The sequence below is a fragment of the Ursus maritimus genome, unplaced genomic scaffold (assembly GCF_017311325.1).
Source record: "Ursus maritimus isolate PB19 unplaced genomic scaffold, ASM1731132v1 scaffold_29, whole genome shotgun sequence".
NCBI classification, from domain to species: domain Eukaryota; kingdom Metazoa; phylum Chordata; class Mammalia; order Carnivora; family Ursidae; genus Ursus; species Ursus maritimus.
Window position 1 is genome coordinate 17,965,463 of NW_024425452.1, and position 25,520 is coordinate 17,990,982.

Consider the following 25,520-nt stretch of genomic DNA (forward strand, 5'->3'; position numbering starts at 1 on the left):
TACTCAGTTTTATCCGATACAACCTCGTAAAAGAGATACTCATTTTTTCTCTAGAGGGCTCTTGCAAAGATCAGATGAGATCAAATACAAGGCCATCATTTGGAAAATGTAATGTGCTTATGCAAATGTTAGCTATTCTTATGTGCTTCTTTAGGATGCTTGTATACACTCAAGAAGAGAAAAAAACTACATAGAAAATATGGAAATAAAATGAAATTTCCAATTCATTAGGGCCCTACACACTGCCAGCTCTAATGCGCACCAAAATTAGCACTTTGGAGCTCTAATTATACAGATTAACTCTCCATGATGATCAAATGAACCAAGAACTCTTTATCTTAAATGTATTTCTATAAAGTCATACTAAGAAGCATGTAACCAACCACATCACTAAAATTAAAAGAATTCAGGAAATTGCCTGGTCTCTGGAGGGACAAGCATCCTCTCTTCTTACAATTTTTTTCATTCAACGTTTCTAAGAAAAATTCCCAGAGAAGAGACTTTTTAAAGCAAAGTACAAGCACTACCATATCCTATAAAAATGGAAATTTTAAGCACTGTTTTGTAACTTCCTAATTTTTCCCCATTCCTGCGCTGTTTTTCTTAATCAAGCATAATATGTTATATGCAAAGTGTGAGAGGAAAATCAATTTCTTGATAAATTTAATACAACTTTTATAGTGACAGGCAGGCAGTATTCAATATATTTAATTGTACCTAAAGTATCAGAGATGAATATTCTGGTGTTTTGTTGAGAGCTCTTACAAGGAATCTGTTCAATAAAGAAATGTAATTAGTGTTTAGTAACTTAAAAAGAAGTACTTATTTCAGATGTTGAGGGCACACTTAGTAATGTTTGGAACTGGAAATTTGCATAACTACCTGACAGACATGGGATATCTCCGTGTCCTTCTTCTGCATTGGAGGTTTCCCACCTGCAGTCGTTTCAATCATGCAAGCAACCCGAGGGCTGCCAACAGGGATTGTGTAGCTAGAAATAAAACAGAAGAGGCCATTATTCTATGTGTTACTGGCAAGAACAGGGTAACTTCGCACATGGATGGTAAGTACTTCTTCAACGACAGAGGTACTTTCTGGATCATAATAGTCCTGAAATATGGCCCCAACCAAGTGTGAACATTTTAGGACAGAAAAAAGATATATTTCTTTTCTAACACTGAAATTTTATTTTCCTTCTCTCTTTCTGTCTCTAATTCAGGACTTGAAATGCTTTCAGAAAGTTAAACCCCCACAGAACAAAAAGAGCTTTTCTGTATAAGTAGGTAATAATAAATTTTTAGTGCTAACTGTGGTCGACAATATGGTCTCACTCATGTAGGCGACCGTTGGACAAGTAACAGCAGTGTTAAATGATGCTAACCTGCCTAGGTAGAAATTTCCCCTCCCTGGCCTACAGGGGAAATAGAAATGGAATAAGAAATGAAAGGCTGCATACCCCTGAGTAGTGAGATTACACTGTGATATAGTTATCAGAACTCAGAAAGCATGCCGCTAATGTACTAGCTGGTACTGTGTCTCAGAGATAAAGAAAAGTATAAGGTTAAGGGAATTTGTAGAATGAAATGACCAATACACAACTGAAAATTTATCACAGTTTACAGAGTGATGCAATCAGATGAAAAGGTGTACATACTAAAGTACTTGGCATAAAATTAAATAGAATTTTAAAAGACAATTCAAATGATATCCTTGCCACTCACCGTGTGTAATAACAGTAACTTATATTGTTACGAAGTCTACTCCATAGAGATATCAGACATACATTTACTAATATTAAAAGAGGCTCTCTATGCATACTGAAAGTATGAATGATTTTAATGCCCAGTTTGGCTTATTTGTATTTGCTACATTTTAGACAATGAACACACCTAATTTTTATTTTTATTTATTTTATTTTATTTTTTTTTAAAGATTTTATTTATTTGACAGAGAGAGACAGCCAGTGAGAGAAGGAACACAAGCAGGGGGAGTGGGAGAGGAAGAAGCAGGCTCTCAGCAGAGGAGCCTGATGTGGGGCTCAATCCCAGAACTCCGGGATCACGCCCTGAGCCGAAGGCAGATGCTTAACGACTGAGCCACCCAGGCGCCCCCTAATTTTTATTTTTAATTTTGACCAGCTGCCCCAGTTTGCACATGACTGAGAGCTTTTCCAGGATGCAGGACTTCTCAGGGCTAAAACCAGGTTAAGTGCCTAGCACATCAGGATCAGTTGGTAATTCTACTTTTAAAAGAAAATTCAGTTTTATTAAAAATCATTGGTTAAATCATTTATCTGTATTTTTTTCTTAAAATTAACTTTAGAGTCTAAGTTGAATGGAAAAAGCAAACCAGAACTTCCTTCTTCCCTTCCTTGCTCCAAAAGGGACAGCTGGTTTCCTCTTCCCCCTTACCTAGAAATACAAATCTGATATGGTCCTTTTAATACATTATTCTGCTACTTTTTTTGGCCTCTGCTCTAATTTACTAAGGTCACTTCTAATTTTGATCGGATCATTATGGAAAATTCCTCAGTTCTAGGAATGACCTCCAGAGCATCCCATTTGTGTGAATTATATGTGATAGGGATATATGAAGCACGTTTGTCATCGTAGTTGATAGGGGCAGGCAGACCTGTACTGATGCTTTATACTGGAGATGGACGCAATATTTCTCAGGGAATGCACATGTCCTTTTTAAGAAATAATAAGATCTCTTTTTATTTGTTTCATTCAGTGCTTGTTAAAATCTAACCATGAACTGCAGTCTTAACAGAAGGAAGCCACTCTACTCTGCTTTCTGTCACCTCCTTCATTTCTTCCCCAAACCCTTCCACCAAATGGTTGATTCTATTGTCTGCTTGTTCTATGCACTATTTTGGAAATTGATACTCTATTCTACCAGAGATTTTTCTACATATAGATTCTTATCATGTTCATTTTTATAGTGTCTCATATATGCTTATAGGCCAAATTGTGCGATAAGAAATGAAAAAATGCTCTATAAACAAATTAGACATTATGCTACATAAATCATTTGAGGAAAAATCTAAGTACATATCCCTTATGCCTCTCAAGTATTGCTGAGGCCAGCCAAGTTTAATGACTTAAAGACTTAAGGATCCTATTTTGAGATAATCCATTGACTGGCTGAGTGATCTTAGGCAAACCACTTAACCTTTCTTCCCTAAAGTGTGATTATCCACAGAAGCGAGATAATCATTCTTGGCTCATAAATGGTTAGTGAGAATCACATTATTTAATGTACATAAATCATTCAGTGCTAATATTAAAATCCAAAGTTAAAGCAATTATTTGCTGACGAGACAGGGATCTCTAAAGAGATTTTTATGAAATAAATTACACAGTCAAGTTGAAGTGTTCATCTACTTCTAATATTGCTTGTAATGGGATTCAAAATCAAATACTTGGGTACATTATTTTAAAAACTAAATCTGACGAAACAGACATTTTTCCCCCAGTGCCCTTAGCATTCTTGTTCTTTCTGTTATAGTCTTTAGATATGCCAAACAATTTGGCAGAAACTTCCGATTTGGAAAAGACAATTTATTTTTAAATTTTTAGAAGATCCTGCTCAAACTGGAAGTTCAGGGTATCCATAACCAAGGGAAAGGTTGTAAAAATGTAAACAATGGAGAGTGGATTGTTCAATCAAGTACTTTTATGTAACTGAATGCTACCCAGCTCTTAAATGGGAATTGCAGAATATTAACTAATGATATGGAAAGATATTTGTATAGAATAGAAAAAGAAATAAAGATAATTTGAGTGATATATCATTTTTATAAAAATATGCATACAGATAATACTAGATCTACTTTCGCTAGTATTAACAGTGGCTATCTCTGCCTGCTTAGAATGAAGACGAATTTTAATTTGTCTTTTTTGCTTATTTGTATTTTCCATATTTTCGACATGGAGCATACAATAATTTTAAATTTCACCTTGTAAGAGAAAAATTCAGTTTTATAAAAAATAAATTCAGTTTTTATTTATAAAAAAGTAATAATAATTTACTGACATTTCTGTTTTCCTGGATTCCATGCTTTATTTCCAGGTAGAATATCTTCTTGCTAGGTACAGTGACCCTTAAACAACACAGGGGTTAGAGATAACCCCCTTCCCCTGGGAGCTGAAACTTAACTAATAGCCATCTGTTGCCAGAAGTCTTACCAATAACATACACAGTCAAGTAATACATATTTTAAGTTATATGTGTTATATACTATATTCTTACAATAAACTAAGCTAGAGAAAAGAAAATGTTATCAAGAAAATCATAAGAAAAGAAAAATAACATTTATAGTACTTTACTGTATTATCAAAAAATATCTGCATGTAAGTGGACCCACACAGCTGAAACCCATATTGTTCAAGGGTCATCTGTATTGCTTTCTGACAGCCTCTGAAATTTCTTCTTTTAGAACTTATATTAGGCATCTTTTGGAAGCCTATCTAAATTTCTTCTTTTTAAATTTTATTCTTTTTAAAGATTTTATTTATTCCTTTGAGAGAGACAGAGAGAGAGACACAGAGCACAAGCAGGGGGAGAGGCAGAAGGAAAGGGAGAAGCAGACTCCCCACTGAGCTGGGTTTGATCCCAGGACCTGGAGATCATGACCTGAGGCAAAGGCAGATGCTTAACCACCTGAGCCACCCAGGCGCCCCGGTTCTCTAATTTCTTAATCTTGCTTTCACTTTTAGAGATTTTATTTTTATTTATTTGTCAGAGAGAGAGACAGAGCGTAAGCAGGGGGAACGGCAGGCAGAGGCAGAAGCAGACTCCCCACTAAGCAAGGAGCCTGATGCGGGACTCTATCCCAGGACCCTGGGATCATGACCTGAGCTGTAGGCAGACGCTTAACCAACTGAGTCACCAGGCGTCCTTTGCTTTCGCTTTTAAATTGCTTTCTTAATTTCTCTGTCCTGTATTCTTCCTAGGAACCAATTTTTTCTTCAGCAGTCTCCAGGACCATTTATTCTGTCTATTGAGTTTTAAATTTCAATGAATATAATCTTTTATTCCCAAGATTTGGAATCGTTTTCATAATTTTTTGTTTAATTTAGCCTATTTTTCTTCTATAATTTCTCCTTTAAAATGAGTTATTCCTTCACTAATGCTTTCTAGCATCCCAGAAATACTTACGCTAACCTTTCTGTCAGACTTTTCCGTAAGAAGGATTTTATCTAGAGTGATTCATATTCTATCTGCTGATTTGCTTGGTTCCGTTCTCAGGGGTGCCGTGTGTTCTGATACGGGGCATGCAGGTTCATTTTCAGTGAGAAGTATTTTTATTTTTCTCTCTTTCCCCCCACTTCCTTTCTCCTTGTTGTGCCTCTTCTGCTGTGCCCAAGTCTGTGTGCCTAATGAGAACCCCACCTGATCTTCTGAACATCTAAACCCAAATCTTGCATAGTGTGTATTTGGCAGTTCTATCCTATGGTGATACTGAAGGTACTCATTCATAGGTTCATTCAGAGCTGAAATCATTGCTGGGTACAGTTCTGCTCATGACTTTCTTTCTTTCTTTCTTTCTTTCTTTCTTCCTTCCTTCCTTCCTTCCTTCCTTCCTTCCTTCCTTCCTTCCTTCCTTTCTTATGTTATGTTATGTTATGGTCACCATACAGTACATCCTTAGTTTTTGATGTAGTGTTCCATGTTTCATTGTTTGTGTATAACACCCAGCATTCCACGCATTACGTGCCCTCCTTAATACCTACACTAGCCCATCCGCCACATTCTGTTTTCTTCCTAGGCTGGCAGTTTGCTAAAAATCAGAATCCCAGATGACAGTCTCTCTTTTCCTGTGTGTGCCGATAGATGGCTGGATGGATAGACAGACAGACAGACAGTCATAGATACCACAGTATACTTGAACGAGTGGTTTTGGTTCCCTTATAGGAGCTGAGCTGTCCTGTTTTTAGACCTAGATCTTGGCAGGCCTGCAGCATTAGCTCTTGCTGCTTTGCATTTTTGTCTGTTTCTTGTCTGGGGGGGGGGTGTTTACCTTGTTTTTAAACTTGCCTTTATATTTTCAGTTGTGTATTTTTAAATTTTCTATCTTATGTTATGTGTTTGATACTAAGGAGGAGCATCAAAGTGTGAAGTTACAAAGTCATCTTGACTGGAAGTCTCACTATTTTTTTATAATAAGAAAAGACAACAATAAAGATCAAATTGAATCCTTACTTTTGAAAGGCCGTGTAAGTAGAAAGTTATCTTTAATCTGCAAGAGGCAAAATGAAGAAAAAAATAAACAAGCCATTTTCAGGTGCCTTTATAATTTTGCAGGCTTTAAATCTGGAAGGACTAATTTCTTTGGCTTTGTTCATCTGTGTGTGTGTGTGTGTGTGTGTGTGTGTGTGCGTGTGTGCTAAAGGCATTTCAATGCATCTGTCTCACGATTTTTTTTTCAGTGTCATATTTCAAAAGCACAAAAGTAAAGTGGTTTGTTTTCCTTCCAGAGAGAAATAGGAAGTATGAATTTCTTTCTTCTCTCAAGTATCTATGTTTGATTTGTCAAATCTAGGAGTTATATGAGGCACTGGCATTACACCATAAAGAAATTAAATGCTTTAAAAGGCCGTTGTACTGCTATGCTGAAGGCTCACAAAACGTAGCTCATGCATAATTTGAAGCCATGATATAAAAGTAACACAACCGAACAGCACCGACTGCTTCTAGGGAATGCTGCAAAATTGATGGCAATATTGAACGCTTCCACAGGTGCAAAATAGGATCTTTCCTCTTATCCTAGGTTTGGCTCATAACTAGCAATGATGCTAGCTTGTCTATTTTAAATTTTGGATATGATTAACTTCGCTAGTAAGTTTATTTCTTTATTTACCTAAATTAGACTTTAAAAATAAATGTAAAAAGAGAACTTGTAATGTAGATAGTAGTTAAATGAATCTCCAAGTAACTATTCTGACCAATTAATAACCAGCCTTAATGTTTACCAAATATAAGTATTGCTCTGAAGTGAATGGATAGCATTTACGTCAAGCTCTAGCTTGGAACTTCCTTTAAAAGAATCTTTCAGGCTAGACTTAGGACTGAGAGAGGTTAACGTCAATTGTTAGCAGTTATGATTTCTATATTCAGCCCAAGGTTTCAGTCCAGTTGTGACAGTTAGCTCTGCCTAAGAACAGCTGAGATGGGAGACTCATATCAGCAGATGGCAGTAAAGGAACATGGCAGAGATGGAGGCACTGAAAGGCATCTGGTCCCCACAGATAGGATCTAATTGATAGTGTGATTGTTTTAGCTCCCTGTTTGCAACAGGAAAACATGGGAAAATACATTTAAAAGATTATACATCAGGCAGTATGGATGAAACTGTCCAGAGACATACAGCTTTCCTTACCAGTTCACGTACCTAATGTGATTGTCATGGCTGTGGGAGCAAATTTAAGAAGACGCTGTTTAAGAGCATGATGGTTTCATACAGCCCTATCCACACAGCCATACTGTTTGAGGCTGTCATTGTGACTCAGCATAATCTATATGTTAAAAGAGTGTAAAAAAAGATCAGGCACAAAAATCACTGTTAGGCCCTTTGCCAAACAAAAGCAATGTAAACACGCCAAAAGCATCCTGAAGCATCCCTTTTCATTTAGAGCACCGAAGAGTTGGCCAGGCCGGCCATACAAACAGCTTGAACAAGGAAAGCTGCATGACCTCTGGTAGAGAGATGGTTGTCAATGAGGACTTCCGTCCCTAGATGATTGTCATGAGTTGGTCACTGGCTTTAGGTTATTTTATTTAGCCTTTCCTCTGACTGACAGAAAGCCCAAATATCCTTAATAATCAATTACCGCAAAAACCAAGCCATTATCCCGTGAAGCACTGATAGTAAAGAAAGTCTGCAATGATGCCTGAAGACCGCTGAAGCAGGAACTGCATTTACACCCTTGACTAACCAGAGCAGTCGTCAAGGGAACATCCAACCAGCTGTCATGAGATATCACCGATATTCCAAAAACTGATTTTGCTTCTGACTACACCATCCAATTCATGTGCAGTGGGACCGACAGCATATTCTACAGATTTCATGGGCTCCTGGAAGCATCTGTAAAAGTATAGGCGGCCAGAATTCCCTTGTTTTCGTTACCGTGTAAAAATGTTCACATAATGACTATTACAATTATACAAATTGTAATTTGCATCTGGAAATGTTGTGCTTTTTGACCTGTCATCTGGCTTTAACCTCTTCAGTGGTGTGCTGGAGAAGGCTAGCACTGACTCATGAGAGCTGATTTTGTGCGTTCCTTCTCAATTCCACATCTGTGAATTCATGTTGGTAGCTCAAAATTGGCCATGGTGGGAGTATTTACGGCTGGCAACTGGCAAAAGCTACAAATCAATCAACCTCCTATCCTACCCTTTTCCCGCTAAGATCTGGTTGTAAAACACTGGCACACCACCGAGTTTCTTGAATATTTCTTAGTAGGATTTAAGCATTCACTTAGAACAAGGGCATTAAGTTGCAAAGCTTAGCTTCACTGTTGGCATTTAATTCGGAATTTCAGTAGGAAATCTGCTTTATTCATACTCTATTAGTTCACAGCTCTAGGTTGGATCAATTTACTCTGATGATAAATGGGGGTTTCAAGAATATTACCCCTAAAACCTACATACATATGCAGTTCCCAAATAGCAGGTAGTGTTTAGTTTTACCCTTCAGGTCTAATACTCATTGGCTCAATTCATTTGTTTTTAGCAATGTTGGGGTGTATTTGTATCCAGTCCACTGAGTAAACAATCAAAACTCAGGAGTTGAAAATACTGATTCCTGATCCTTTCCTCTTCAACACCTAATATCCCATACACACATATTTTGAGACACTAAAGTTTCCCAAGTTGAAACAGCATTTGAAAAAAATCAATTTGGTAATAGATTATTTTACCAAATTTGAACAAAAAGCAAATCTGGTGAAATGGGCATGTGGAAAGGTTCACTTTTGTTGGTTATGAGTGAAGCTAAAGGCAGGTTTTCCTCAGGAGAAAGCCCTGTGCCTCCCTGTCATTTTTTAAGAAGTGTTATAGTGAGTGATGGCAGATTCTTACAAAATTGCCTTATGTAAACAATAAACATATAGTTTTCCCATCTTCTGAATACTATAGTTTTTGCATGATTATTATTATTTGTAGCATATGACTGATTTTCTTGGCTGTGTATTTTAACTGAGATTTATTTAAAAAATAATATTTTAATGTTAAAATATTTATACTTATCATGTTTAATCCAATTAATTAATTATTATAGCTTTTATTAAAAATACAGAGAGTAGATTAATAGAGATGCGAAGGATTTAAATTTCAGAAGCATTCTCTGAGCCAAAGTTGTAAATATTCTCATCATTCTAAGTGTAAAAAGGCTGTAGTGTGATCCAGTGAGCCATGCCTCAAGATCAATACCTCTTTGGTTTCATATTTCTTTGTCAGCTAGCATACCATCTAAGTGTCCCTTGTCTTAGCTTATTCAATTTTCTTGGGGCAAGTACATCTATTTCTCATTCTTACATATAACTTCTTCTTTATGGCTTCTAAGGTTTTAATGTATGCCACTTCCCCCTCTAATTGTCCTTCTCATATATTTTTGCCAAACATGACTTTCCCATCTTTGAAACTTCTGATATGGAGAGAATAAAAGTACAGTTCTTACCCCAAGCAAACTTTCAATTTGGAGATAACCAGACAAGTAAAAGTTTAGAAATTTAATCCATATAAAAATAGATGGAATTGATGAATATATGTAATCTAGGTTTTATGCTTGAAAGAAGCATTACCAGTCTTTCCTTAATTTTGGGTCTATTTCTTATTAACAGCTCCCATGAAAGCAGTCCTAATTTAAAGACTGAGAAAAGTTTAATTGAATAAATGATCACGAAGATGAAAAAAAAATGCTTTGTTTTTCACCCTTACAATAGAGACAACATACTTATGGAGTTGCTTCTGATAAGAAAAATAATTACGTTAAACTTTTGAAAATTTTCCAGAAGATGATAATGTGAAATACTCTAAGTAGACCAAATCCACATAATTTCATGTGCCAAGTAAAATTGCTGATAGTTAGAAATGGTTGAAAGTTTTATATTGCTTGATACAAATAGAAAACTAAATTACTGTAAGGCCTATAGGTCCAAAATGACAAAGAAATTTAATAAGCTCTAAATCTATGACCTGAGTTAATTTTATTTATCTAATCTTGATCCAAAACGATTTAAGGTAGTTATTTTTAAACCCTAATGTCTTATTTTATCTTAAAACATGTACATTTGTTCATACTAAAATTTGTTCGTTATTCTAAGGTAATTTTTAATATAAGATAAAATAGTGAGGAATAGAAGAAAAAGGGAACATTTGTGTAGGGAGATAAAGCATAAACGAAATTAGTTTTCGGAAAATTATCTTAAATACAACTTAAAATGGATCTGTTCATTCAATAGACCAATGAAATGAATCCCTATAATGTAAGAAACCGGTAGGTGATGGGGAGGTGGAGGTAGAGAAAGTAGTTTTCTTCTGAAGGTTTTCCTAGAGGGTAGAGAAGAAAGACACTGCCGTTCTCTGAGAGGTCAATTTTCACTGAAACCAGAGGAATCGCGGCCAGCGCGCCGGTATTGGCAGTGTAAGTTAGCATTAAATGAGAGCTGACAGATTTGTGCTACGTGTTCAAGGCTCACTCACACCCAGTTAGCAAGTAATGCGGGAAGATTTTACTCAGAGATGCAAACTGGGACCTTCTAATTGCCAGGCTCATGAGGCAAAAATGAAAGTTGGGAATTCAAAGAGTACGCAGGAGATTATTTTTTTTTCTCATTTGTAGCTTTTTTGCTTTTCTTTATTGAGCCCCAGTCCAGCATCTGGTGCTTTCATGCTGCTTTGTCTTCTCTTCTACCTATTCTAGGCAACGCTTGACCAATGAGTCTGAAATACATCGTTTCAAAGTGACAGAGACCTTCATGGGCTATACATTGTTATTAGCGTGGCTTCTTATAATGGAGTATAATGGAATAATTTCCTTTATTTAGTAAACATTTATGTGGCATTTATTATGGACCAAGCATTTTCTTTTCCCCAAGTATTTTACTTTTAAATTCTTTTTTTTTAAAGTAAGCTCTATGCCCAGTGTGGGGCTTGAACTCATGACCCCAAGATCAGGAGTCACCTGCTCTACCGACTAAGCCAGCCAGGTGCACCCCCCCCCAGTACGTTAAAATATTGAACATCATCTTCCCCATGAGTTAAGCAGAAACATTTTTTTTTTCCATTTAAAGATTAGGAAATTGAGTGCATGAGGGGTTAACTAACTATTCGAGGTCCCACAGTCTCTAAATGACAGAGCTGGATTTTGATGTGAAGATGGGGGCAGAGATTGGAGTGAAATCAAGAAAAACCAAAGAACGGCTGCAATGGTCCAAAGGTGGAAGAGGCAAGGAAAAATTTTTCCCTCATGTCCCTGGAAGGTGGTTCTCCTGACACCATGACTTCATAGTTCTGGACTCTAGAACCATGAGAAAATTAATTTTCTATTGTTTAAAGCCACCAAGTTTATGGCAATTTGGTTACAGCTACAATAAGCACATATAAAGCAGATATTTAAAGATAAGAGGCAAGGATTTGAATATTAGCAGTGTTCAATTATTAAAACGGAATTCAGACATAAATGAGATTAGAATGTGTATATATGAATTATAAGGGGACACCTTATTAAGATATACAGATAATCTAAATGATTTGGGTTTAACAAATATCTCAGTTGTGGAGTGGTTACGAAAAAGATCAGAAAGCAATAGTGTATCTCTTTTTTTAACATTTTCACATTCTACTTCAATTTGACAGGAAACACTGACATAATCAACATAAATCTATTACAAACATCTAAATCTAGTACCTGCATTTATTATAATTCAAATAGAGTAATAAAAACATTCTAACAGACCTCTGTAAAGTGCAAAGGGGATTATGCTCATTAATTCACTAAACACTTAGGGTGAACACAGCCATAGTAATTGGAAAAGAAATGGTAAAAAAAAAAAAATCAGCAACTTCCATTCCTTTACTATTGGTACTTTGAAAACTAAAAGATTTCCCTTGTTTGTTTTTTATTACCTCCTGGGGGGAGGGATTTTTTGCTATCTATGATAAAAAAACATTAATATTCAAAGGTTTTTATCAATTGCAGATGTTTTGTGACAACAACTGATTTAGCAAACACTTCCACGGTGCTTTACTTTAATCTTCAATCAGCTGAGAATCTAGTGTTCTAATCTTGAGAAATAATACAAATTTTGAAATCATAACTTCTTTAGGCCAAAGAAAGTTCTCAATGGTTGTATTGTAGGTAGATGGAGAAAGCTTGTCCTTGTCTTCAAAAACTTTCTCGGGAATCCAAGCACTGTGTCACCACAGAAGCACCTCTATTACATTGTGAAATGTAAAGGGAAGAACAAAGAAGTGTCCAAAAATGAGGAAACTTACTATCCTTGTTAAAGGATCTTAAATATTCTCTCTACTCAAAAGCATTTTCTGAATTTAGAAAGGGCTCTCATTCCACTATCTCACACCATACACAAAAATAAACTCCAAATGGATGAAAGACCTCGATGTGAGACAGGAATCCATCAAAATTCTAGAGGAGAACATAGGCAGCAACCTCTACGACATCGGCCAAAGCAACCTTTTTCATGACACATCCCCAAAGGCAAGAGAAACAAAAGATAAAATGAATTTATGGGACTTCATCAAGATTAAAAGTTTCTGCACATCCAAGGAAACAGTCAGAAAAACTAAGAGGCAGCCCACGGAATGGGAGAATATATTTGCAAATGACACTACAGATAAAGGACTGGTATCCAAGATCTACAAAGAACTTCTCAAACTCAATACACGAGAAACAAATAAACAAATCAAAAAATGGGCAGAAGATATGAACAGACACTTTTCCAATGAAGACATACAAATGGCTAACAGACACATGAAAAAATGTTCAAAATCATTAGCCATCAAGGAAATTCAAATCAAAACCACACTGAGATACCACCTTACGCCAGTTAGAATGGCAAAAATAGACAAGGCAAGAAACAACAATTGTTGGAGAGGATGTGGAGAAAGGGGATCCCTCCTACATTGTTGGTGGGAATGCAAGGTGGTACAGCCACTCTGGAAAACCGTGTGGAGGTCCCTTAAAAAGTTAAAAATTGAGCTACCCTATGATCCAGCCATTGCACTACTGGATGTTTACCCCAAAGATACAGACGTAGTGAAGAGAAGGGCCATATGCACCCCAATGTTCATAGCAGCAATGTCCACAATAGCTAAATCGTGGAAGGAGCCGAGATGCCCTTCAACAGATGACTGGATTAAGAAGTTGTGGTCCATATATACAATGGAATATTACTCAGCTATCAGAAAGAACGAGTTCTCAACATTTGCTACAACATGGACGGCACTGGAGGAGATAATGCTTAGTGAAATAAGTCAAGCAGAGAAAGACAACTATCATATGATTTCTCTCATCTATGGAACATAAGAACTAGAATGATCAGTAGGGGAAGAAAGGGATAAAGAAAGGGGGGGGGTAATCAGAAGGGGGAATGAAACATGAGAGACTATGGACTATGAGAAACAAACTGAGGGCTACAGAGGGGAGGGGGGTGGGGGAATGGGATAGACCGGTGATGGGTAGTAAGGAGGGCACATATTGCATGGTGCACTGGGTGTTATACACAACTAATGAATCATCGAGCCTTACATCGAAAACCGGGGATGTACTGTATGGTGACTAACATAATATAATAAAAAATCATTATTAAAATAAAAAAAAAAAAAAAAAAAAGAAAGGGCTCTCATTTGTCTATATACATCAGCCAGAGCCTAGAATCCCCCGAAGTGATAGTTTTCAAAGAAAAAGAAAGCACTAGATATAATAGGAATACTAAAACACACAAATGATTGTTTCATTCCAAATGATTATTTAAGTAGAGGGTTATAAGGATCAAATTATTTTCCTTTCTAGCACTTGGGAGAAAAAAAATAACCCCCACCCCTTTTACTTTCTTCATGGTCTTTTCGTCAAAATATCATAATACAACACAGTTCCGTGCACTTTTTACCAGCAGAATAAAATAATTTCACAAATTTTATAAAGAAGACTTCCTGACATTCCGTTAATATCGTATATCTGTAAATGCCAATGTGGAACAGGGTAAACCATACTCAGAACCCAGGAATCTCAGTAGTGGCAAAGACTTGAGATGCATAGTCTGTTCTCCTACTTAGCACACCAGTCCGAGGCCAGGCAATGTCCAGCACATGCAGGTATTTGTGCGTGGGTAGTTAGGGCCGTGCATAACCTCTCTGGTCCTTTTCTCCTCCATCAGGGCCTGTGTTCCTCTTTCATTTCCCCTTTGGGCTCGGGTGGCGGGGGGAGGGGGGGTTCCATGGCCTTGTGATGTTTCTGCAGAACAAATCGAGGCTGCAGTAATGAGTGCTACAGAGTGCTAGCACTCGCCTATTCCAGAGCCAGCTCAGGTCTTCGGCCACTTTACGATCTGAAGAGTGAGGTCTTTGGCTTGGCAGCCCCCCCAGAGCCAATGAGCTGCTGAAGACCCGTCATTAGAGGTGTGCTTCCCCTTTTCTGTTTTGGTGTTGCTGCCTGTTTCTTTCCTCAGCCCTCTCCAGGGCTGACCTCCAGCCTGTTATGACATAGGCCTGGCCCAGCCACGCAGAACAATCTCCAAAGGCACAATGAATCATCTTGAGAACAAAATGGCAACATCATTTGAACGGTTTCCATTCATCTCCTTTGGAGATGTTTGAGCGTGTCCTAAGTGACCTGGATGTGAAATACAGCCTTCAGTGTGTCCTAGCCAACTGTAGTTCGGTGCTCATTGAGGTCGCCATGGCAATCTGGTTTGAGTTATGAAAGGGCCTGTTTAAGGCCAACTAGTATAGAGAAGGTATATCCCCAGGCGTAGAGTATGACTAGTATCAGTTCCTTTCTAAAAACAACATTTTCTGTTTCCAGTGTGAAAATAGGTAAACAAAAATGTTAAATGAGCTGTTACGGATCATCAGAGTGCATGCAAAAGTTAAAGAATAATTACCCAATAAGTTAAACCATAAATAATATTTAAGATTAATAGTACTTTCTGACTTCAAAATTAGCCTACTATCCTATCAATATAAAAGTAGTAAAATAAAATTATGTAAAACAAGGTGAGCTTATTCTCTAGAAATCAGAAAACAAATATAAAGGATTAGCCTAATGGCTCCTGAACACAGCCGGCGATGGCTAGTTTGTAGACTGGTATACCCTGGAGGGGTCGGAACTTAAGACAGGGTGGAGAACTGGCCCTTCCCTCTGTCTCAGTGTTCCCGCTCTGCTTTGCCTACTCACCCTTTTGCAGCAGGCAGGAGCGATATGAGGAGCGTCACCTGACATGGACGCAGGGTGGGACAGGAGAGGGCTCCTCCTGTTCTGTATGAACAGCTGCTGCGGAGGAAGCCCCCTGGTGCCCCTTCCCCTTCCACCTGGCTGGTGGTGATGACAGAAAGAGAAAGAGAGGGGAAGGGAGAGAGAGAGAGAGTGACGGGTGAGGGAGGAAGAGGGAGAGGGAGCGAGAGGATAGGTAGGCATGATATCTTCTCTGGGCTAAGGTTGTCCCGTGCACTTGCAGCTCAGGGGGATGCACTGTCCACCCCCCGCCCCCCACCACGCTTCCCTGTGCACTCTAGGGACCTCAACCAGCAGGGTTGGTAGGCCTTAGAAAAAACTTACTTCTATTGCTTCCTCTGGCATTCCCAGAAGCTCCATTAACAACTCTGGTATCTTTGGCATTGAGGTAACGACCAACCATACTTGAAAAAGACAAGATTATCAGTGTGTCAGGGTGAAAAAAGAAATGGAAATGTATTTACAGCACCCTCTGCCCCCCATCCTACAGAGGACCCTTTGCCTGTTCCTTTGCTCCCAGGCCTTTGCAATGGTGAGTGGCGATGTCAAACTGAAGATGCCCAGGTAGGGGAAAGACCCTCTCTGTAGGAGAAGGCATAGTAAGGAAAATTCAGGAAGGAGGAGGGGGGAGGGAGGAAATAAAGAAACAAGTCAAACACCAGAGGAGTTTTAGACTGCTGTGGGTAGTAATGACCTATCCCTTCCCTGGTGGCTGTGTCTCAGTGACTCTCATTCAACACATCCTATACCATTTTTCTTTACATTTTGAAAAAAAAATTAAATCTGTTATTTTAAACATTTAAAAAATAACTATTGAACATGTTTATGTGCACCAGGTATTTTCTAAGTGGTTTACAGATAATTTAATCTTCATAATAACCTTATGAGGTGGGCACAGTTACTTTTCCTACTTTATTATTGAAGGAATGAAGGCACAAAGAAGATAAATAGCTCAAGGTCACGTGGACAGAAAGTGACAAATCTGAGCCTCAAACTCACATCCTGGCCCCTGAGTTTGTGCTTTTAGCCACTGTATTCTGCGTCTTCTTTTCCTTTTTTACATTGGATTTTTATTAAACATATAAAAATGAATATAGGCTCCTTGCTAAAGAAATTGAACTATAAGTAAGCCAAACCATCCCTGAACCACTCCCCATCTTCAAATTTTTATTCTTTTCCTCCTTAGAGGTAATCATATTCTTCCAGATCTTTTATCTCCTGTATATTTGTATGTATGCATGTGTATGTGTGTGTATATAAACCCATATACCCACACATATACACTCACACATAAACCCACATACATACACATATGTATATATGCAATTGTAGAAAATACATCATACTGTGTGTGTGTGTGTGTGTGTGTTTTAATTTTATTTTATTCAGAACTGTATCTTGGAGATCCTTCAAGGTCTACATATAAAAAAAATGTTGCGGGACACCTGGGTGGCTCAGTTGGTTAAGCATCCTACTCTGGATCTCAGCTCAGATCTGGATCTCAGGGTTGTGAGTTCAAGCCTGCATTGGGCTCCATGTTGGGCATGGAGCCTACTTAAAAATATTTTTTTAAAAAGGGTCACTTGGGTGGCTCAGTGTGTGAAGCATCTGCCTTCAGCTCAGGTCATGATCCCAGGGTCTTGGGATCGAGCACAACACTGGGCTCCCTACTTAGTGGGGAGACTGATTCTCCCTCTGCCTGCCGCTCCCCCTGCTTGTGCTCTCTCTCTCTCTGTCAAGTAAATAAAATCTTTAAAAAAATTAAAAAAAGAGAAACAACTGTTTCATAATATTCCATGGTATGGATATACTATATTTTATTTTAGCACGTCCCCAGTGGGAGTTGGACAGTTAGCTCCCCCGTTTTCTACCCTTTCAAACAATGCTGGAGTGACCATTTTCATCCATATTTCCTGTGTATCCATATGAATCTTTCAAAGATAGATTCTGAAAAGCTGGGTCATATAGAAAATAGAATTACAATTTTACTAGAATTACCATTTTTGCATCTAGTACTCCTACTAGATACAATCATTAATGAGAAATCTTATTTTCCGAAAAATCATGCTCCCCAAATAATGGTACTTATGGAAAAAAAATGGGCTAGGGCAGACGACTCAAAAGCTACGCAGCTTTATAACCAGAGCACTAACAAAAACAGTAACTGTCTTTCCTCAGTCCCCCCTGTTCCAGGCCTGACCTTCAACCAATTATGATACAAATCTGGCCTGGCTACATAGAATAGTCTTCCTGGACAGCCCAGGAAGGTAGATCACGTCAAGGCTAGAGGCTACCTAAAGGAGATAATAAAAATGCACCAAAACACTATCATTATGCACCTGGAAGTGAAGCTCTGAGCCAAGGGGACTTCCTTTAAGGTAGACACAGGAAGGTAGACCTGTGCAAAGATGGGGATGTACCTCTCAAGGCAAGAAGGGAGAAGGCAGGACACTGATATCATTTGTTTATTTGATGGGGCTGAAAAGACTGGCCAGTGTGCAACAGTTGATCTGAGCACCTCTGTCTCTCTTCTAGAAGGTTCTTAATGCTATTTCCACTCTTCCAGCTTTCTTTGCCTAGGAAAAACTGTGTATGATCTAACATAACTCCGTCGTCATACCGACATCATTACCCTAGTTATCAATCACGGAAGAGTTACTGTATGTTATAAAAACATACACTGTAGCTGGACACATTATTGCTCATTTGCTTTCAAAAGCATCGATACCAGTGATACATCCTCAAGCAGTTCACTCTGTGGACTTTAGATTTATGTTACTTTTGAAAACATCACCCACTTGACAGGGTCAAGTGGACCTGATAAAATCAGATAACTATAGCAACAGGATGATTTATTCTGTATGTTCTCCCAAAAGGATGAAACTTCATTCCTTTGGGGCACGAGATTGATTTAGAAGTTTTCTCTTAAATTTCTCACTTTTTTTTTTTTTAAGGTTAAAATTTTCATACTCCTGGGACACCTGGCTGGCTCAGTTGGTAGAGCATGAGACTCTTGACCTTGGGGTTACGGGTTGAAGCTCCATGTTGGGTGTAGAGATTACTTAAAGATATAATCTTAAAAATTTTTTTTCTCTTACTCCTTTCCAAGATGAAGATCAGTTTCTTTAACAGAAAAGATGGAACAAAGTAAGAACTGAATATTCCTACCATTGTCTGTGACGTTGAGTTTATGTTGCTAGTGATCTAGATCTAGAATAAGATACTACATATTGCAAAAAAATAGAAAAGACATTCAAAATGTCTGATTTCTGTTTTCAAGAAATAATAGAGCAATGCAAGGAGGAAAAAATTATCAGCATATTGCTAGGGAGGGAGAATATTAATGTACTACAGAGTATGGCAAAGACTATTAGTTATTCCTCAGTGCTACGGGTTGAAGTGTGTCCTCCCCCAAATTCATATGTGGGAGTCTTGATCCCCAGTGCCTCAGAATGTGACCTTATATGAGACAGGGTCTTTACAGAGATAATCAAATTTAAATGAGGTCATAAGAGTGGGTCCTAATGTAATATGACTGATGTTCTTAGGAAAAGGGGAAATTTGGGCATGGAGACAAGCATAGAGGGAAGATGGTATGAAGACACAGAGGGGGGAGACAGCCATCTACAAGTCAAGGAGAGAGGCCTGGAACAGAACATCCCCTCACAGCCCTAGGAAGGAGCCAAACCAGCTGTCATCTTGATTTTGGACTTCTAGCTTCCAGAGCTGTGAGACAGTAAGTTTTTGTTTTTTTAAGTCACGTGGTTTGTGGTACTTCGCTATGGCGGCCCTAGCAAGCGAATGCACTCAATCATCACTTCCACTGGTGACTCCAAGGAACCATGCCTCCCAGGATCTATGCCCTTCTCACTCCACTCCTCTGGAGTCTGTGCTGGGCCCGTGGCTTGCTGTAATCCACAGAAGGCAACTGAAGTGAGGCTGGGCCAGTTCTGGGCCAAAGCCCTGGGAAGGCGTAGCATTTAAAGTGTTGCACTTTGGGGAGGGCTGAGAGGCCATTTAAGGAGTTTGGCTACTCTGCTGGAGAGACCACATGGAAAGGCCTTGTAGAAAGGGAAACATCTTGAGTCTACATGGAGAGAAAGTTCCAGCTGTCCATGCTTGTCAGCTGAAGCCAGCCTTCCGGCTATCCCTGCCAGAGAGCCACAGAGGCAAGTAAGCCAATTTGGACAATATAGTTGCCGCCACTGTCTGACTGCAATTACACCTGAAATCAGCGGAAGAACCACCATTTGATTTAGGGTTGTGAGCAAAAAAAAATGTCGTGTCTTAAGCCACTGAGTATTGGAGTAGCTTTGTTACATAGCCATAAATAATTGAAATATTCCCTTATTTTACAGCAAAAGAACTTCCAATAGACCAAGTACTGGCCAATGGGATGTTAGGAGAAATAGCATGTCCTACTTCTAGAACGTGTCCTTAAACTCCTTTCCTCTAACCCGCTCTCTGGAATGTGAACGTGCTGTCCATTTCAGGCGATGAGTGAGTAATGTCCTAGAGATCGCTGAGCACCGAGATAGCCTGGGCCCCAGTCATGCCTGCCTTAAACTGTTACATGAGAGAGAAATAAACCCCTTGTTGACTGTTATTTGGGCTTCACTGACAGCAACTAAACACATATCCTAATTACTACATAAGGAATAACTTTTTGATGAAGACATTTTACAATCTTTTTTTCAGGAAGTTTCTCAGCATGTTTTACAATCTTTTCCTCAGGAGGCTGTTTCTCCACACTGCAGTGAATTAGGACATTGCCTTAAATGAAAGGAGATAACATATAGGATGATAACATGGGATCATACATACATCTGTATGATGACTTTCTTCAGATGTGATCTTTATAATATTAATCAATGTACTTAGGTCGTAGTTCTGTGAAAGGTAAAATGAAATAGGGTAACTCACATCAAGGGGTTTTAAAATGGAGCCAGGAGGCCACTAGGACATGGGCCATATGCACGTTCTCACTGGTAGAACCATGAACTTTTGAACTGGGCCAAAACACAAATATTCCAAGGACTCAACCCAAACACCAGCAACTTGCTACAGTAAAGACTTTGCTTAGGGGCACCTGAGTGGCTCAGTCGTTAAGTGTTTGCCTTTGGCTCAGGGCATGACCCCAGTGTTCTGGGATCGAGCCCCGCATCGGACTCCCTGCCCTGCTGGGAGCCTGCTTCTCCCTCTCCCACTCCCCCTGCTTGTGTTCCCTCTCTCCCTGGCTGTCTCTCTGTCAAACAAATAAATAAAATCTAAAAAAAAAAAAAAAAAGTAAAGACTTTGCTTAGTGATAGCCTTGGCAACCAATTATATTTAACCAAGATTAGCTTTCTGCCAACAATACCAATAAAAAATTCTTCGTAAACAATGTATATAAGCATTTCCGTTCTCTTTAGAAACCCCTCACTTTTGCACCTTAATGGGACACTATCTAGGCTGCTACTCAAATCGATGTACCCTGAATTACAATTCTTTGATCTCAAATAAATGTTTTTGCTTAAGTTTTGCTCCCTGACAATTTTAGGTTGACAGTTCCTAGGACACCTCTGAAAGAGTTTGGAAAGACGGCAGACCATGTCCATCTTCTATCTAGAGACTTGCAATGCACATGAATCTTTTAAAGTTCTGTAGTACCTAAATGTGTTCCACTCAACTAGAGTCCCATGGAACTCCCTTTGGGAAACAGTAATCCAGAAGGGACTAGATTGGTTTGTGTTGACACTGTGTATATTTTTGTGAGAACAAAAACTCGAACCTGAATAAAAAAATAAAATCCATGCAGGACCGAGTTGTGTTACGCGGAAGGTTTATTGGACAATCTCTGCTTCTCTTTTCACTAGCTCTTTGATTTTGATCTTCTGACCGTGGTTACTTTAAGAACCCAACAGGCACCTTGAAAGGCTTTCTTCCCAGCCTCTGGGCTCTTACTAGGTCAGAGGTCTCTTCCTCCACCACAATAGCCCCAGGGAGAGCTTTTCCCTTTTTCCCTTGTCTGTGTCTCCATCCTTGCTTTCTCTACCCAGAATTTGTTTTGAATGGAGTTCTTGCTTGCTTCTTTCTTACCAAACCTTGGCCTCAGGCCAACTCCAGTCTTGGCTTCCAGTGCCTTAGCCTGGCCGGTACCACTCAGCTTGAGCTAATGGAGGGGATTTGATATTTAGCAAGGTCTTTTAGCTGTGAGAAGGAAGGAGCGATGGAAGGAATTAAAGCTGTCTAGGAGAAACACTGCTGAGATTCCAGACTGGTCCACTAGGTCTTTGGATCACTGTTTGGGTCAACTCAGGGGCACTGGAGCTGCCCTGTCTGTCTGAATTGAGCTCAGTACCCCTGCAGAAGGAAAGACTGAAAGATCTACTGGGGAGTTTCAAGACCTGGAAAGGCTGCAAGAAGAGGTCAAGATTCATCACTTAGTCAGAATGGAGTTCACATGCAGCACAGAGCCAGCCCGTTGGTGGCGGATCTTTATGCTGGTTCTTCTTTTTCCCACATCACATTTTCCCCTTTTTGATTAATCTCTTCCTTCTGCTTAACATGTTTAGGTCCTCCTATAAAACCACTGACTACAACTATGGGCCCAAGGAGATAAAAAATCAAGGCATTCGAAAACTTTCTGTGGCCGGATCCCAACAAGGATCTTGACAAACTCTGGTCAGGCTCCTCTGAGCTCACTTCTGGACTAAGCCTCAAACTTGGCCTATAAAACCTGCAGACTCCCTCTCACCCCATGCCTTCCCCGCCCTCTAGGCGCGCGCGCGCGCACACACACACACACACACACACACAGACTTGAACAAACACTGGCATGGTATCTAGCAGCTTAAGGCCACATCCCTAGGATGAGTCTAGCGCTCCTTAAGATGCCTGCCTGCTTTTTTGAGAAAGCTCCGTGAATTCAGGAGAATTCACCGTTTGCTCCAGCCCAAACTGGTAAAAGGCAGACAGGCCACTGAATTCTCTCATACAGCAGTGACTTTAGAAAACTATAATTATAAATCCTTTCTCTGACCCTTTGAGCCATAAATCTTCTACCACCTAGAACTGCCTCTTCAAGGACCCGAGAGCCACATTGAAATGCAAACATTCAAGGGGATAATGTCACTCCTTGCTGCTGTCTGGTGTGCACCCTCCTCAAACTTATCTCACTGCCTTTTGTAATAAACATATGAGAAGTGTGTTTCTTCTCTGGATAAGTGCCATTGAACAAACCTGGAGGTTCTAGTCACATGGGCCAACTCCCTTTACAATGCTCAGTGCCTTTCCTTTAGCACCTCCCAGCCTTTGAAAGGGCTCCTGCCTTTTGTTTCAGCCAAGTTGAGTTCGGTTCATGCCGGATTTCTTTTCCTGTTGCAATTGTTATTATTGAATAACGCCTACCCTTACTGCTTTAACTAGAGTCTAGCTTCGTTTACCCTTGACAGAGTGTTGTTTGCCTTCAGCTTCTCCTGACCTCCACATGCTCTTGACTTGTTCTCATTCCTCCCTCATTTTCATTTCTTTTTCACGGAATCCTGGAAGTGCGATGGTCAGACTCTACTGACAAAGACCAAACCTTGTTCACAGTGAAGCACCATAGAGGGTGTGTGTCGCGCTGTGGCTGGGTGAGAGTCATTAGCATATCATCTGATTTCTTTCTGGAAGATTGACTCAACTGTTAGGTAAGACTTAATAAAAACTCATTTTCTCTAGGCTCTTTTCTTTCTCCTTACCTCAACCTTTTCTGTTCTTCCTGCTTAATCTTTTTGCATCAGGGGTCTTTCTCTTTCTTTCTTTCTTTCTTTCTTTCTTTCTTTCTTTCTTTCTCTTTCCTTTTTTGATTTTATTTATTTGTCAGAGAGAGAGAGAGTGCACGAGCACAAGCAGGGGAGCGGCAGGCAGAAGGAGAAGCAGACTCCCCGCGGAGCTGGGAGTCCGACTGTGGCTCCATCCCAGGACACTGGGATCATGACCTGAACTGAAGACAGACACTTGACCGACTGAGCCACCCTGGCGTTCCTACATTGGGGGTTTTCAATGATATTTGATGTATGAAATAAAATGCAAACCTTCTGAGCTCTGACTGTCCCCTTTCCACAGCGGCTCAGGAGAACCAAAGGAAGGCTCAGCTAGGAACTTCCAGGGACACTGCTCTGCCTGCGATTCCGGGTGGAGGCTAATACTGTCAATTAAGGACAGACGTGATTGGGTTTCTTGCTGAGTGCTTCGTGAGAACCAGTGTGGGAGTGGGATGACTTGACTGGATGTCTTGCCAGCCCTGGTGCGGCTCTTTGTGGGAGGGACAGCTGGCGTGACCACTAAGAAGCTGCAGGGCTTAGGTGAATATCCAGCCACCCTTCTGTAATTCCAGTTCATGACTGTGGATCTTCTGGACTTCCCTGTCCATGCTTATATGCCCTTATGTGGCTGTGGTTAAGGACAGGCTACCAGAAAGGCATCTTTGCCAGCTGGACAAGTGAAACGGAGACTGAGGAGTAAAGCACCAATGACAGACCCCAAACTTCCAAGTGGACATTCTTCATCCCCAAACTGTAGGTACCTCTAGGAAATCCCGTAGGATGTTAAGAAAAAAAAAAGTGTAAACACCCAGTAAATATTTATGCTGCAGGCACTGTGTTAAACACTTTATAAATATTATCTCATTTAATCCCCTCAAGCTCCTCTGTGGTTGGCTCCATTACTACCTCTATTTATGAAGAAAATGTAACCGAGAGGAGGTTAAGTGATCTGCTAAAGGTCAAAGGCCTAACAAGTGGCTGAGCAAGGACTTGAACTCACGATCTGTCTCTACCTCTCCAATTTTACATCCTTACCAGGTGATCTCTTGGTCACACCACTGGGCTTCTGGCTCTTGCTACAAAAGCCAAGCACATTCTGCTCTGACACCTGAGCACATGCTGCTCCCTCTGCCCGGGACTCCCCTGCCCTCAGGTAACACATGGGCTTCCCGCTCCTTCCTCCCAGGTCTCCGCTGACTAGCACTCTTGAAGTCTTCTAACTCTCCTATCTACAATGTTATCTCCCCCCTCCTCCCTTGCCAATCTTATCTCCAAATCCTGCCTTATTTCTCCCTCTGGCGATTATTTTTTTCGGCCTGGACCACTGCCCTGAAGTCTAGGCTGTGATGACCAATTGCCAACTTGACATCTCCACTTGCCTATCTACCCGTCTCCTCAAACTCACTGGAGCCATGTCCAAAAGGGAGCTCCGATCCCCCTCCCACCTTCCCCCAGCCTGCTGTGTTCCTCATTTCAAGGAATGGCAACGCTATTCTTCCAACTCCCCAGGGCAAAACCTTTGAGTCACTTTCCAGGTCTTTCCTTTCCTCACCCCTCCTGCCCAATCTGTCAACAAATCCTGTTCTCTACCCTCAAGGTAAATCCTGGCTCCAACCCCCTCTTCCCGGCTCTAGGCTGCCTCCTGGCCTAATCACCATTGCTTCCCACCCAGATTAGTGCAATCATCTCCTCACTGAGCTAGCCTGCTTCTGCTCTGGGCCTTTTCAGTTTGTTTTCCACACAGCAGCCAAAGTGATCCTCTTAAAATATTAGTCAGACCGTGTCTCCTGCTTTTCTCTCTTCAAAGAGATTTCACAGTTTTATGCTTATCTTCCAAGCTAATGGTTATCAAACCTAGTATTTCAAGTTCCACACATGACGTTTCAAACAGCTGCTGTGAAGAGGCCTGGTCCTTGAGAACGAAGTCAAAAAACTTGTGCCAGGTGTCAGCACAGAAGGGCGCAGCCAACAGGGGTTGGTTCCTTGTCTCTTCTCAGGACAAAGGAAAGGCACATATCAAGAAAGGCTGGGGTACAGATGGAGGAGGCGGGGACCAAGGAGGGGATGGTTCCGTGACCCTCTGAACAGCTGCATTTTCTCTTATGGCTGCTTGGGAGGCTTTCCCTCATTTGCATCGACCTTCAAAACATGGAGCTAAAAATCTGTCTCTGGCTACCCCACTCCCCCTCAAGTGCTTCTACCTCCTTCCTGTTCACCGTAAGAACAGGTGCTCTTCCTCTCTGGAAAGGATT

General features: G+C 40.1%; 1 protein-coding gene across 1 annotated transcript in view; it reads right to left on the minus strand.

Moving 5' to 3' along the window:
* The window catches only part of EYS (eyes shut homolog), a 1,466,842-nt gene that overhangs the window by 203,611 nt on the left and 1,237,711 nt on the right, over positions 1–25,520 (minus strand). The window contains 1 exon segment of the mRNA XM_008684895.2: positions 883–991. Coding sequence (XP_008683117.2) covers positions 883–991 — 109 coding nt within the window.